Consider the following 15,247-nt stretch of genomic DNA (forward strand, 5'->3'; position numbering starts at 1 on the left):
CCGGCGACTGTGGTTGCATAACCCAAACCCATTTTTGTTGCGTTAGAGAAAATGATATATTTTCCAAATTTCGAATAACCAAAACAAAATTTTGATTAGAAGTGCCTCCAATCCAGTCCCCAAACACTGTTTGATTATTCTGTTTTCATATTGGTGTGTGTGATCGAGAGAGAAAGAGATGAAGATGAATTAGAGGTTTTGCACCAAACACGCAGATCCACTAATAAAACCACAAAATTGATCACAAATCAACCAAGCCACAGAAAACCACGGCGGCGATCTGTGTCATTCCACTTCCAATTCCAGCGACGGCGAAGAGAAGCGGACCGGACAACGGAGACGATGAGTAAACTATTCGGTGAGGACCAGCCGATCCACAGCCATCCTCTCTATCGTCGGCCACCATTATCCAAAGCTAAGCTCGCAGCCATTAAATCCCGCTGGTCGCCATCAAACCCAATCACGGCTCATCACTGGAATCGCAACTTCTTTAGTCGCTGATTCAATGTCGTCCCGAACCAGCCATCTCCACCGCCCGAGCACACTGTCGTCAATGTTCCGAGCACCGCTGCAAGCTCACCGCCGCCTTCTTCACAGCCGACACCATCAAACGATGGCAAATACAAGCTCAGCACCCCGTCACTGGAATTGCGCCACACGCGTCGATCGACATCTTCTTGAGGAGAGCAGTCGAGGCGTGTTGGAGGTCCTCTTTACGGCGATCGACGGCGATTGGTGGTGGTGTTGTGCTTGTGTGTGTGTGTGTGTGTGTATATATATATGTCTCTGTGTGTATATATAGGAGTATATATATATATATATATATATGTGTGTGTGTGTGTGTATGTGTGTCTGTGTGTGTATATAAGAGTATGTATATATATATATATATATATATATATATATATATATATATATGTCTCTGTATGTACCGATCAGCAGGAGGAAACAAAATTAAGTTTTCTGCCTTCTTGTTACCATCCTCTAACTACATGACACAAAGCAATAAATTAAGATATACCCAAATTGGGGAGTCAGTGTATTCATTCAACTAAGTGATTATCTTTCCAATGAATCAAACCTGAGAATCACCAGGAGAAAACGCGAAGCAACGCTGAACAAGAGAGGAAACGTAACCTATACACGTAGTGGAGAATTGCTCGACGAAGGAATCGAGATTGGGCGAAGCCGGACAATGGCATTTTCGATAACAGCGTATATAACGTAATTTGTAAATTTACAAATTTTTAAGGGGCCATGTTGTCTTTTAATACTGATATTTTGTAAAAAAATAAATTAAAAAAATGAGGGTAGACCAAAGTCAAGGGTCAAACTAAAGTCAAAGAGTAAAAATGTCTTTTTATATGTAAAAGTATTTTGACATACCTGCAAACTAACTTTTGGGGAGTGAGTGAAAAATAGAGTAAACATTTATAATGTGAGTGATAATTATTTTCGAAAAATATTTTAAACTGATATTTGACCAAATTAGTGAGGGTGTTACTGAAATTATTCCAAATTTCAATACCAGTTCTTAGATATGATAAAGTGAAATTCAATGATGGAAGTTGTCTAGTCGTTTCTTCATCAGTAGTTTGTCCCCAATGCCCCCATGTTGACGATATCCGTTGCCATGTGCAAATTATTAGTTTTTTTGGCTCCCACAACCACCATTACAATAAGAGGAAATATCTCCTTTGTTCTATCCCCTCTCTCTCTCTTCAATATAAATGAAGCAGAGATTCAATCCCTCCAATAATTCTGTCTGCAGATCAAGGGTGGGGTTTGGTACTAGAAAGATTAAATAATACTCAAAGCTCATCATCAATTCAGTAGAAAGTTTTGATTTTTGGTTTGGTTAAGATTTTGCTAATTGGTTCTCTTCCCTTGTTCCCCCTTTTGGGACTTTTTCAATAACCCTCGTTGGGCTTTGAACTTCTCTTGGGGCTCTCTCTCTCTCTCTCTCTCCAAAATGTGGGGTTCTACACTCTTGCCTCCTCTACAGTTGGTTTTGATCTCTGGGTCGTGATTTTTGAGTTGTGGGTTTTGTTGGGAGGCTTGTCATTATCATCAGTACACGGACTACAAAGCATGTCCTTTCATAGGGTTGTTTTCACTTCAGCTTGTATGTACTACTATGTAAATGGAAGAACTTGTCAATGCCTCAGTTCATGAATTTTGATGCGAGTTCTCTGTAAATTTGTTGATGGGTACTGGGTTTTGTTGCTGGATTTGGTTTTAAATCCATTTTTTGTTTTAGAAAGATGGAATCTGGGAGTGAGTTTTACTCAGTTGATGAGTTTAGGTTGGATGCAAAATGGATGGTTGATCCCAAGCATCTTTTTGTTGGGCCAAGGATCGGAGAGGGGGCTCATGCCAAAGTGTACGAGGGAAAGTAAGTCATACAACCTTTTTCTTTTTTTTTTTTTTCTTTTTTTTTTTAACTTCTTAGGTTACATTTTTATTTATTTTGCAAATTCAGAAGCCTCAGATAAGACTTGATAACCTGCAGGTGTTCTGCATTTATTTTTGTGATTTTTCAGAATATTGTAATTCAGTTTCTAAAACTTCTCAAGTTCTGTTTCATAGAGGATTATTTGACAATTTGACCCTTTTTTTAAAAAAAAATTTAGAATCCAGCTCATTATAGACAATTTTTTTTTTTTTTTTGGGGTATGATTTTCTTGAATTGCATATTGGTAGTTACTGTTTAGACTGGAAATGGACCTCAGACCTTCACATGGAGTTGTATTTCTTGAGTGATTTAGATGTCAATTTTCAACTAGTTGGTTGAGGTCATGCTGCTACTTAGTTGACCTTCACTTGGAGTAGTATTTCTTGAGGGATTTAGATGTCAATTTGTAACTAGTTTGTTGAGGTCATGCTACTATTTAGTTTATTGGTTTCCTTCAGATACAAGAATCATGATGTTGTTACTTAAAAAGTTCATAAACACCCCAGAAGAAATTTCGAAGAGAGAAGCCTCGGTTTGCATGAGAGGTTGTTATCTTGTCTAGAGTTCAACATAAAAACTTCAGCAACGGTCGGATATGATTCCATGGTTCTTGGGGTTGTTGCCAGTTGCATCTGTGGTACATTTGGACTATATCGCCAAAGCATTTAGATTTGTTTTGGTGATTTAGTCCGAAGAAGTGAAATCCTTTCATGTTGTCTTCGTAATAATACCACTACTGCGTCTTCTTGGTTGAGAAAAACAGTATTTAGACTTGGAAATTCTCAACTCATGTTTTGTTTATTAAGGAATTCAGAAGCGCAATCTTTTCTTTTTTTGCATGTTTGTAGAAAATATATGACTTTATAATGTGCAATCCTTCTGCATTTATTTTCTTGAATTGTTCAGAAAATTGAGATGCAGTTTTTACAATTTCTTGAGTCTCTATGTATTTGAAAATTTGACCTGCCTTTTGATTTAGAAACGCAGCTCTTAATGGGCACTCGTGCAATTTTTTTTTCCTTGACAAGGAACTCACACGCCCATTTGCCCTTTTGGAGGACTTGAACGTTCACCTCTCACTTTGGGAGGGCACTTGTGCAATTAGATATTTATGATTTTCTTAAATAGCCGAGTCATAGTGAGTGGTAAAATGGGGACTGGACCTCAGACCTTCACTTGGAGTTGTGGTTGTTAAAAATTTTAAATGTCAATTTGTGTCTAGTTTGTTGAGTCCATCTCTCTATTTAACTCATTGGGTTTCCTTCAGATATAGGAATCAGACTGTTGCAATTAAAATTGTTCATAGAGGAGAAACCCCAGAGGAAATTCCCAAGAGAGAAGCCCAGTTTGCACGAGAGGTTGCTATGTTGTCTAGAGTTCAACATAAAAACTTAGCAAAGGTTGGATTTGATTCCAAGGTTCATAGGATTCTTGGCAGTTGCTTACTTGCTTCTGTGGTACGCTTGGAATATAGAATACGGATACAACATCTGACAATTGTTATTGAAATGTTGTGTGTCAACAGTTTATTGGCGCTTGCAAGGAGCCTGTAATGGTGATAGTTAGTGAGCTTTTATTAGGAGGGACACTGCGTAAATATCTGCTTAACATGCGGCCCGGATGCTTGGACGCACATGTTGCGATTGGTTATGCACTTGATGTTGCTCGTGCGGTGGAGTGTTTACATTCTCATGGTATCATACATCGTGATCTGAAACCTGGTAATTCTATTATTTCCTGTTACACCATCGAATTCGAATGGTAAAAAAAAATTATGTTCAAGAGTTTAGCTGTGGGGACTTCTACCTGTTAGTTATAATCTACACAGTTTCAGTATCATAATTTTTCTTTCAGGATTCAAATACAAAGAATTTTATAAACTGATTTTGTTTGTTACACTTTTGGTTGCATGCTATTTCCGACGCAATAGATGTAACTTGGATGGTTTTGAATATTTTAGAATACCATCACAAGTTTAAAACTACCTCTTTGTAACAGAAATTATAATGTTACTTCTTTCTTCTTCTTCTTCTTCTTTTTTGGGTCATTGAGTTCATTCATAAATATCAAAGAGGATATTGGAGTAAATCCATTTTTCTTGACTAGGCATACATAGTGGAATGTGTTTCCATTCAGCAAGAAGCATAAAATAATTACACGAGGTAGTTTCCCCCCTCCTTCCTCCCCAAAACACACACTCACAAACTGGAGGAACCAAAAAAAAAAAAAAATGTTAATAATAAAAGCATTTCGGAAATCACAAAGACATGCTGCAAAGATGTAGGATTTAGACCAAGAAAAAAACATAATTCTCCTTTATATTTCTTTTTACTTTATGTATGTTATTTTCTCTTGTTTTTATTTATGTGGGCTAGTTCTTGTGCCATACCATTTTAAAAGATTGACTAGCTTGACCTCATGTTATATTATCCTCTTAAATCAAATAAAGCTGTGTTCTCTTTGTGAGATATAACTGCTAGGATTTCATAGCTCCTGGGATTTGGAGATCATAGTTCAAATCACTGGATTTTGAAATTCTTGCACTTCCATATCACGTTTGTTGTGGCATTCTAAATCACCGTGTAAAAGCAACTGATTCTACAAATCCCGCATTAATTCAGTTATGGATTAGAAAGTCCTTCCAAGATGCCAGCACAACCTTTTTCTACACGGCCAAAGACGGTGGAAAATGATATTTTATGCTCTCAGGCTCATTCTTCTTCTTCTTCTCAGTTGTTGAAGGCTGGGGGCTGGTACAATAGTTTGAGTTCTTTCTCGTACTCCCTTCAATTCTAGTCTAAAGCACTTTAGATACTTGTAAGATTTGGGTCTGATCCACCTTTGCATCAGATGCTTATTGCACTAAATTAACACAGATTGGCGGTTAACTCCAATTCAAAGCCTTAATTCAAGACCTTCAAGGCTAACCCTATTCTAAAGCTCTCTCTTCTCTACCTTTTTCACTTGCAGAGATCTCCTTTTGGATATTTCTCTGGTTCCATTTTTCATTTTCCTTTTAACTTTTCTTTTGGGGTAAGTTGTTTGAAACATCAATTATTTCTTCTTTTTCTTTATGTTGCAAACCCATGATCAGATTAGAAATGCATCATAAGTTAAAATTGTTTATTGTTTTGCTTTTATACAGTGAATATTAGAAGTTGATAATATATTCCTAAACAATGTTGGTACTGAAAAAATATATATATACATATATATAGTTTTCGATGTTTAGATCACACATTTTTTAATCTATAAATAGATTTTGCAACTTAGGTGCAGATTTGGGAGCAAATGTTCTCATCTTGGAGTTACAAGCAAAAGGTCTTGACTCATGCTTTTGAAATCTAAAGCTTAATAGAACAAAAGAGTTACAAATTACAGGATTTTAAATTCGCAAAATTTCAGATAGTGAAAATTGTAAATTCCCATGGACTTCAAATTATGTTAAAAGATGCAACCTAAAGGATTCCAAGCGACTTGTTTACTATAATAAAACTAGATTCATTGAAGAATTTATTCCCAAGAAAATAAATTTTCTTTAGATCATTGCATTTACATCGTCATGATCCTTGCCTTAATCCCATATGAATGGGGTGTGGCTCTATTTTTCCACTCTCTCCTATTACAAGTCATAACTCCTACAATATTTAACATTTTAAAATCATTTCTAATAATTTCATCCCATGTTAATTTTGGTTTTCCTCTCTATCTCCTACTTTCATTACATTTTATGATGGTTAAAAAAGAACATGTATGTAACTGTCGACGCAGAACTTGTTGCATAGAAGGCTAGGTATGGTTTATGTATACTTTATTTGATATTGGAAAGATCAATTTATCTCGTACTTTTAATGTTCGTTCAACTGAATAAAAAAAAATTATGGGGGTTCGGATTTCCCATGCAGAATGGTTTCTTTAGCAAAGAAATTGAATACTAATTGGTATCGCTGAATTGTGAGAGCTTTTATTGCTGAAGAATAGTAGAAATAGGTCATTACTTGAATTCATTGAAATGCTAAACCAAGTCCTCCTGGAATTATCTTCCATGTGTTGCAACCAAAATGTTCCACATTTTCTATGCCTCTGGATCATTGAACTGAGTTTCTGAAAATTGTAGCTGAAAAATCACTTACATGTCACCCACTCACCTGAGCTTGTCTCTAAAACATTGTATGTGCATTTTTGTAGGTTGTTTGAGGTGCCACTTTAAAAACATGTGAAAAGTGTTTATAAACCGTTCTTAGGAAGGCTTATTAGAGTGTAGAGTAAGAAATACATTTTAGTAGTAGAAAATGCATTTCAACAAGTTTCAGATGATCCCTGTTCCAAATATTTTAAGTTTCCCAGGGTTCCGAGAACACTTCCTAATAAGAATAGGCATTCCCATGTGTTCCTTGTGCACTTTACCCAAAACTTCCAAGAAGTTGTATTCCCTTTTAAAAAATATGTTTCCGAGGAATGTAGATATATTCCCTTTGGAGAGGTGGAGGACATACCATTCAAGCCAAGTTACAAGAAGAAATCACTTTCAGAGTGCATCAGGGTGTATAAAAACTAGTTGTCTTGATCTTTTTTCTGTATTGAATTTGCAAAAAAATTGTCTGTTTTCAGTGCCATGACACCAAAAGAACTCAATGCCTGTGATGCCTCTACATCTCCCAGTTTCGCGGTAAGGAGGGCATTCAAAAGCATGGTTCAGGAGTATGGAAAAAGTATGGAAGTTTATACCGAAGAAAATGTAATTTTCTCAGATATACAAAATAGTAGACTTCAAATTTTATGTAGCTGATGGATTTGGGATCACATATTGGTGAATTGTGTTTATTGATACTGCTTTGTTTTTCCTGTGCTTAATAAATCCAGTACCTAGATTCATCTATTCTGGACATGCTTAATGTGAAGGTTTTGCAGAACTACATCTGCTTATCTGGTAATTTCATTCCAGAATTTTGGATACTACTGGAAATTTTGCCTTATTTTGGAGGCAACACGTAAATCCATTTCATGGCTCTGGCAAACTGAGCACGCTCACATGTACTTGGGAGCATCCTAATGAAATGGACATAATAGGAACAGTAAACATAGTATTGTCATATATATCTGGTTGAAACTTGATTTTGAGCAAATCATTGATGGTGTTACGAAGAAGAAAGTGCCACTTACTAAAAAGAACTATGGGAGGTGCCAAATGTTGGGAACTGTCCTGGGAAGATTTAGAAACCCTTTCTTTAAAAAACTTTAATTGTAGATATGTACGTTTAGCAATTGATTGGACTCTAACACCTCCTGCTGATGATGGGTTTTCAAATTTTTTTGCAGAAAACTTAATCTTGACCGGAGACCAGAGAACAGTTAAACTTGTGGATTTTGGTTTAGCAAGAGAAGAGTCTGTAACAGAGATGATGACTGCTGAAACAGGGACATACCGTTGGATGGCTCCAGAGGTACATTAAATTCAGCATAATTTTTTTTTTTTTTTCCTTTCAATTTTACTTTTTATTTCCTTGCATATGATCACTTTTTAGGTTGCAATTGATTGGTTTGTTCAATGGTGGCAGTTGTACAGTACGGTTACATTGAGGCACGGAGAGAAAAAGCATTACAACCACAAAGTAGATACTTATAGCTTTGCTATTGTGTTATGGGAGCTGTTACACAATAAGTTGCCATTTGAAGGCATGTCAAACCTACAGGCAGCTTATGCAGCTGCCTTTAAAGTAATATATCTTTCTCGTCCATCTTAAATTTTATCTTCTTCGATTATTTTGATTATAGAAAAGTTGTCCCCACTAGTGTTCCTGCGAGTTAGTGTGGCTGATTGTTCGGGTTTCATGTTTGATGATTCAGAATGTGAGACCTAGCTTGGAAGATCTCCCAGAAGAATTAGCCATGATTTTGAGCTCGTGTTGGGAGGAGGATCCCAATGCACGGCCCAATTTCAGCCAAGTAATACAGATGCTCCTTCGTTATCTTTCCACCATCTCACCTCCCGAACAGATGATCCCTTCTCGGGTTTTCACCTCTGAGAACACGGTCTTGCCACCGGAATCTCCTGGTACAAGCTCTTTGATGGCGTTACGTAATGACTCGGGGGAAAGCCCTACCGGAGAGATGGAAATCAGACAAAAGGGTTTCTTCTTCTGCTTCAACCAGTGTTACTAACCTTAAAGCCTTCTGAGGGTTCAAAAAATGCTGCAAGGGAAGTAGCTGTAATGTAATACTTGTATCTTGTTGTGAAGAACCAGCTTGTAGGATGAAGAGGCTGCCTTAGGCTGCTGTTACTCAATTTACCCCAGCTGTATGGTCTTAGTTCTGATAACTTAGTTGATCATTAGCTAATGTAACAATAAATAAATAAGCCAACAATCTTGGTCTATCATGAAAAGACTTGCACTGAATAGTTGGGTTTGTTGTGGTTGTTGGTTGGTTCTTGCTGGGTAAAAAAATAACCATTGTTGCACGGGTCTTCTGGCCGTTGAATGTGGTAGTAGGGCTCATATGATGGATGATCCAACCCTGGGGGTAGGGTACCGTATTCTCAGGTATGATAGAAACTTATCGGCAAGTAGGAGGTTTTTATTTATTTAATATTTTTATTTATTTAATTTTTATTTATTATTATTTTTTTTTGGGAGCTAAATTCATATCAATGGGAAGTCTTTGAATTGAGAAAGCAATTCTCCACCACAAGAATATGATATGTTTCAGGATTCCTCATAACAAAACCTCCTCCGCAGGAGTAATCCAACCCATTCTAGGAGCAGCAGAAGGAATCTGATTTCAACTTTCTACTTGGAAGGTTCCATAACCACTTTCCAAAATTCCTGAAAATAATGAACAGCTTGTTCCATGATTAAAACAGGATTCCATGTAGCTCCATTGAACCTTGTGGTTTAGTCCGTCCAAATTTGTCCAACTAAAAATAAATAAAAATAAAAATAAAAATAGACTCAGTAGAGCCTAATCAGATATTATAAAAACATTCTGAACATGGGTTTTTGATTAAAAAAAAAAAAAAAAAAAACCTAAAACATTATCATGGGTTTTGATTGAATTGGACTATCAAGTGGCTTATGGTCATGGACTACTTAATAATTTATCCGGCATGAAAAGTTTTTCAATTTAACTTCAGCACTCTTTGAAACAGTCATTTTATTATGCAGATGACAAACCATGGTTTAACATAAAGTAAAAATAAAAATAAAAATTGGAGGTACACAATAATTCAAACTATTTCAATGCATTTTCACAAAGTATGGCTTAAAAATCAGAATTAAATCTGTAATTTGCACTTTATAAGGCTTAAATTACACACACAGAGAGTTAATGCCCTCCACATTTTAAGGCATTTATGCCTTCCCCCAAAAAAAGGCTGAATCTACAGTTTGACAATGACAAAAGAAATGGAATCATATGCTAACATTATCATTTAGAGAATATATGAAAAAAGGCATTGTTTGCCTATAAATTTGCAGTTCCTGTGTTGATAGTGTTAGTGAACAGAGCAAATAGAGCAGAGCAAGCAAAACACAATGTTGAGAAGCTCTGATGATGATTACATTGCCAGGCACCACCAAGGTTGGAGCACAACTTCCAACGACTACTACGCTCATGTTTCCCGGATAGAGAAGTCGCCGAGCATCCTCCATGACGCCCCCCAGTACCCGAATGTTCACCTGATCTTCAAGAACAAGGCCGTCCACGAGGAAGAACAAGTCGTCCCCCCCAAAAAACATGCTCCAGAGGCTAGCAAGAAAGTCCACTTTGTTGAGGCTGAGAAAACCACGGAATGTGACAGGAATGGAGGCAGAGGCGGCAATGCTCAGGAAGACAGCTTCGACGAGGATGCTAATGGCTTCATCACACAGAAGCACAAGAACTTTGAGCTGTGCAAGTGGAGGAGCTTCAAAACGTAGTGATAGCACACACATATTAGCAGCAGGCAAAGTACCACATATATGATGTTACTAATTGTGTGGTTAATTAGTTGGTTAAATAAAAATGCCTGTTTTTAGTTTGTACTAGTTCTAGTTAAAACTACTTCACATGGTGTTTGGATGATACATTTAAATGCCTATATATATATATATTGTGTAATGAAAAGCTTGGTATAGTACTTGACTTGTGGCTGTCTGGTGCCCATTTTGGTTTACATCTTTATGAAAAATCCCATATATATTTTTTAAGAGGAACAAGCTTATCTATATGAATCAGTTAATAGTTTTTGCATCAAATCTGGTTCTCTTGTAAAAATAACTTGTACTATTAATGGAATAGCATTTGATGGAGAAAAGTAGAGAATCCCTCTCATGTGCAAATTGTTTTGATTGGAGCAGCTCAAACAGCTCGAATTCGATTTGCAAATTCTGTTCTGCTATCCACGTTGAGGATAATATTAGGGGAGGAGGAATACCGAACTTAACGTGGGCATAGTTAGTAAGGAATGCTCCGATAGCATGTGAATTGATTAAGATTATTGCCTTAAATAGAACGGAATGGAAATACAGGATTCATGTAACCGGTCCCAAGTAGTTAAAAAGAAGAAGAAAAGAGTATTAATTATTGTTGTAAACGAATAGTGTAATATCATTGAGTTTTTTATCCTTAAAAAAATTGTTAAAGAAAAAGGCTACTATGCCTGTTTTTTTAATTAGTTTATTTTTTAAAAAATTTATTATTATTATTAATTTTTTTTTGAAAAGTTGGGTGTTATATTTACTTAACCATTAACCTGCATATATATAGTTGAATGAAACTAAACTTTGATGCTACGTAATGGGATTTTTGTCAATAATAACTTAACGACGAGAAACGTAACGTGTTCATATAATTAAGAAAAGATTATGTTGAGTTGAGTTGAACTGTGAATTAAAAATGTGTGTACTGAATCTGCGATGCAAAAACTAGAGAGGTGTGCTTGTGTTTCATTTGCATTCTTGCTTATTTCCTTGGCTTCTCAAAAGTTTGTTATGACATTCCTGCAACAATTTTCTGTAGTAAGCGCATTAAAATCATTCTCTGGAATCTCCCAAAACACTGTACAATAATCGATTTGGGAATAAAAGATCCTACCAGGACTCAATAATGATCAAACTTTTAGGATTCCCACATATATGTGTGTGACCGTGTGAGTAGGAGGATTCCTACTCTACTTTGGGTGTAGCTTGTCTCAGGTCACATTCCACCTCAAAAATGTTTCTTCTTCTTCATTTTTTTTTTTTTTTTTTTTTTTTTTGGTGAGTGATTTAAAGATAATTCCATGGAATTTCCCAAACCACCGTACAATAGCAGAATTGGGAATAAAAGATTGGTTTTCAGGACTCAACATGACTGAATTATCAGCTTTTAGGATTCCCAAAATTGTGGGTGTATTACTAGTCTAGCAGGATTCCCATAATATAGTCCACTCAGGTGAACTAATGTCTGCCGTAGGAAGTAGAGACATTTCTCTTATGAGTGTCGTTGACATGCGAGGATATAATCCAAACATAAGTTGAACATGACTGTTTTTTTGACGTATCATGATTATGTCTTTTTTAAATAAATATAAAAAAAAAATGTATCACCATCTCTATATTTGAAGATACAAGAAATCCCTCCTCCCTTTCTCTCTCTAGAATTCTTGTATTTCAAACCAAAAAATATCTCCCTTGTTCTTTTCATTACTTCTCCTATTTATAGATATTTACAAATGTTGATGGACTGCTGGATCTAGGCCCGTTCCTCCATGAGTTCTGCTCATCTTTGATGGGCTTATTCGCGTTCGGCCCATATGGCAGTGTCTCTCTATGGGCCTGACCCATCTGTACGGACCGGATGTCGCGTTTGCAAATCATATCTGGCCCATGTCATCTCGGGCCTCCTCAACTGCCCCCATAATTACCCCTTGTTTAATAAGGGGGTAATTATTGAAGGCGTCTCATCATGACGTTGACGGCTCGAGAAACCCACATGGGGGAACGGACAGTCAGATCCAGATCAATGTTCCGGGGCTCGATGAATTTCTCGCCTTCCTGACGCTTCGGCCCTCGGGTCCCCCTCGCCTTTATAAGGCTCTAGAATACCACTTCATGCCTTTTTACCGTCTCCATTATCAGTCAAATCTCTCTCTCTTTAGAACAGTGCTAAGCTTCTTCCGGTGAAATCCTTCAAGAGTCATTCTTCCAGCGGTCTCGCAGTGCTCTTTGTTGCTTTCTACCTCAGAGGTTAGTTTTGTTCCTTTTTACTTTCGGCAGGCTTCTTTTTACCCTTTTAGATCCTTCAATCACTTCCACCATAGTTGTAGATCTAGATGTTCTTCGTATGAGACTTAGACTTCCTGACAACATCCAAGTTAGGGTTTGCCCTAAGGATGTTAATATTATGACCGGTGCCGGCCTCCTTCCCGGCGAAGTTTTATTTTCAAACCTTCAACTGAATGTCGTTAGGTTCCCTCTGCATCCCTTCTTTAATTATGTCTTCAATAGACTGGGGATATCCCCCCTGCAGGTAAACCCCAATTTCTTTAGAATCATATCCGTTATGCTACTGTTGATTCGTGACAGAAGCCTGGACCTTGACCTCATAGATCTTATTCTGTGTTATAAGGTCAGTAAGATCCGAACTAACGAGCCCTTCTACCACCTCTACCCGATCGACAAGATGTCCATATATACGGACACAATCAAATCTGAAAAGGGTTGGAGGGATAACATTGTGGGCATTAGTGGGGCCTGGTCTTCGCTGGCTGCAGAGGATTACCCAATTCCGAGCGCCTTTGGCGTCTGTTCTGTTTCCTCATATAAGAAATTCAAATCTCATAAAAACGATTGTCCCTGCGAAACATGCGTTCCTCGCTTTTGTACTTTCTTATGTCGCTCCTTATGCATACCTTGTGATGACTTGAGCTACAGTGTTTGCAGGGATAAGAGTAATTACTTGAAGAAATACGTTCTGAACGATATTCCTTCTTGCTCAGACCTCCTCACTTCAGACAACCTTCTAGCGCTCTCATCCCTCGGCTATACCATGAGCAAGCTTCAGATTCCATCATTTGGTAGGAGGAAAAATACTCCCCCACCCACTTCTGCTGCTGGAGCAACCTCCTCTCCTGCATCAGCCTTTTCCTCAGCCACCATCTCTGACACCATCCCGAGCACGGTGGCTATTGATTCTGTTGTCAGTACCCCTGCTACCAACCCAAGCGCATCTCCACAAATCACTACTGCCCATGTTGCCGCTGGGGGCGCTCGGGACAAAGAACGAGACAAAAGGCCTCATCTTGACGGCGGAGTCGACCCCGAGGAGGAACCTCTTATAAGAAGGACCCGGGTCTCTGGGCCGAGTGCTCTCTTGCATCGCCCAGTCAGAACTCCTGCCCCCTCTGGGCCTGTCGCAGCTGGTGCCTCTGCTTCTGCTTCAGCTTCTCCTTCTCTTCCCACTTTACCACCGTGGGCTCCTCGGTACACCCGAACGGATGGAACGTTCGTGAAGCCGAACGAGACCATGCTAAAGGATGGCCAGACTGCCATGGCGTATTACAGGAGCATGTGGACTCCGAAAGACCTTGAGGCGGCGAAAGGTCTATCCCAAAAGGATGTGTTCAGCCGCTTCCCCCAATCTGCCATGGAGGTGACTTTTATTTCCCAACTCATGAATCCTCTCATACTATTTGGTCTTACCTTCGTCCGACCAGACTATCAGTTTAACCATTATTAATGTATATCTATGCAGACTTTGTTCGGTATGATGGCTATGCAGAAGCAGGTCGAAATAGGGAACGCCAGGGCCCGTAAGTTCTCTGATAGCCTGGAGGTGGCCAATAAGGAAAACGACCTTCTCGCCAGCAAGAATACCGAGGTATTGGCTCGGCTTGAAAAAACCGAACAAGAAAGAGATGTCTTGAAGAAAGAAAACGACTCTCTTCAGGATGAGAAGGATGCCCTCCAGCTTGAAAAGAGTGTCTGGCAGACTGAGCGTGATTCAATCAGAGACGAAAAAGGAAGAGCTCCAGCTCCTTCTGGCTGATGAACAGTCTGCTCGGATGGCTTTTGAGAAGAGAGTTCTGGACGAGCGTACTGCTCTGATTGATACCATCAGCAGAGTGAACGGTGGGATGCTGGCTCTTCATGCTCGGTTCTCAAGGGTCGGCGCTCTTAGATATGCTCAAGGATTCTGAGAAGGTTTCTCCGACCGAGTTCCGGATGAGGGACAGACCAGCTCAACTCCAGATGAGGTCGATAAGGATTTAGGGATTGACCCTCTAGGGGTCTATGTTGACCCAGAACCCACCGAAGCGGAGCACATATTTGATGAGTTCCAGGACATTGCTTCCTCTAGGATCACTACAGCTCCTCCTACCGCTCTGCCTCTAACCGTTCCTCAATCGTGAACTGTGGTTCCTCCCATAGCCACTGCTGACGTTGGCCCCCAGCAGAATGACTCTGTTATTCATCTTGATTCCCCACCTCGCGAGGGTGAGATGGCTGATGGGACCGAGGAGGCGGGTCGGCACAACCAGGAGGCTGTCGGTACTGAGGCAGCTAGCTAGGACTCCTCCGGACTCTTCGATTCCATACTTTTTTGTAACAATGTGACTTGAATATTTCATTTTTTGTAAATCCAATGCTTATTATGAATGAGATGACAGAACTCTTTTTCTCTTTCTCCTTTGTGTTGCGCTCTGTTCAAACCCATTTTCAATATATATATACCTTTTCTCTCTTTTTTTTTTTTTTATATTCACTTTGTCGTGTGCTTGTTTATGGCAAGTGCTTGGCGTTCGGCTTGCGGTGCCAGCTGCCATTTATCTTA

The 15,247-nt window shown here is 38.6% G+C and overlaps 1 protein-coding gene across 2 annotated transcripts; it reads left to right on the forward strand.

The window, feature by feature from the left end:
* The first annotated feature begins 1,575 nt into the window (after nucleotides 1–1,575).
* LOC132304358 (serine/threonine-protein kinase STY13-like) lies at nucleotides 1,576–10,476 on the forward strand. 2 transcript variants are annotated; one of them, XM_059802002.1, is made up of 6 exons: nucleotides 1,576–2,395; nucleotides 3,723–3,855; nucleotides 3,981–4,149; nucleotides 7,775–7,899; nucleotides 8,014–8,172; nucleotides 8,303–10,476. In XM_059802002.1, exons 1-6 carry the CDS (start codon nucleotides 2,265–2,267, stop codon nucleotides 8,615–8,617), a joined length of 1,032 nt encoding a protein of 343 aa, XP_059657985.1. In that variant the 5' UTR covers nucleotides 1,576–2,264; the 3' UTR covers nucleotides 8,618–10,476. The 2 variants fall into 2 exon arrangements, with proteins under 2 accessions (XP_059657985.1, XP_059657984.1); XM_059802001.1 differs by having other exon boundaries at nucleotides 1,577–2,395; nucleotides 3,981–4,176.
* Nucleotides 10,477–15,247: the final 4,771 nt, after the last annotated feature.

Source organism: Cornus florida, unplaced genomic scaffold (genome assembly GCF_030987335.1).
Source record: "Cornus florida cultivar Cherokee Brave unplaced genomic scaffold, ASM3098733v1 CherokeeBrave_3.0.0_Hap2_Chr04, whole genome shotgun sequence".
Taxonomy (NCBI): Eukaryota; Viridiplantae; Streptophyta; class Magnoliopsida; order Cornales; family Cornaceae; genus Cornus; species Cornus florida.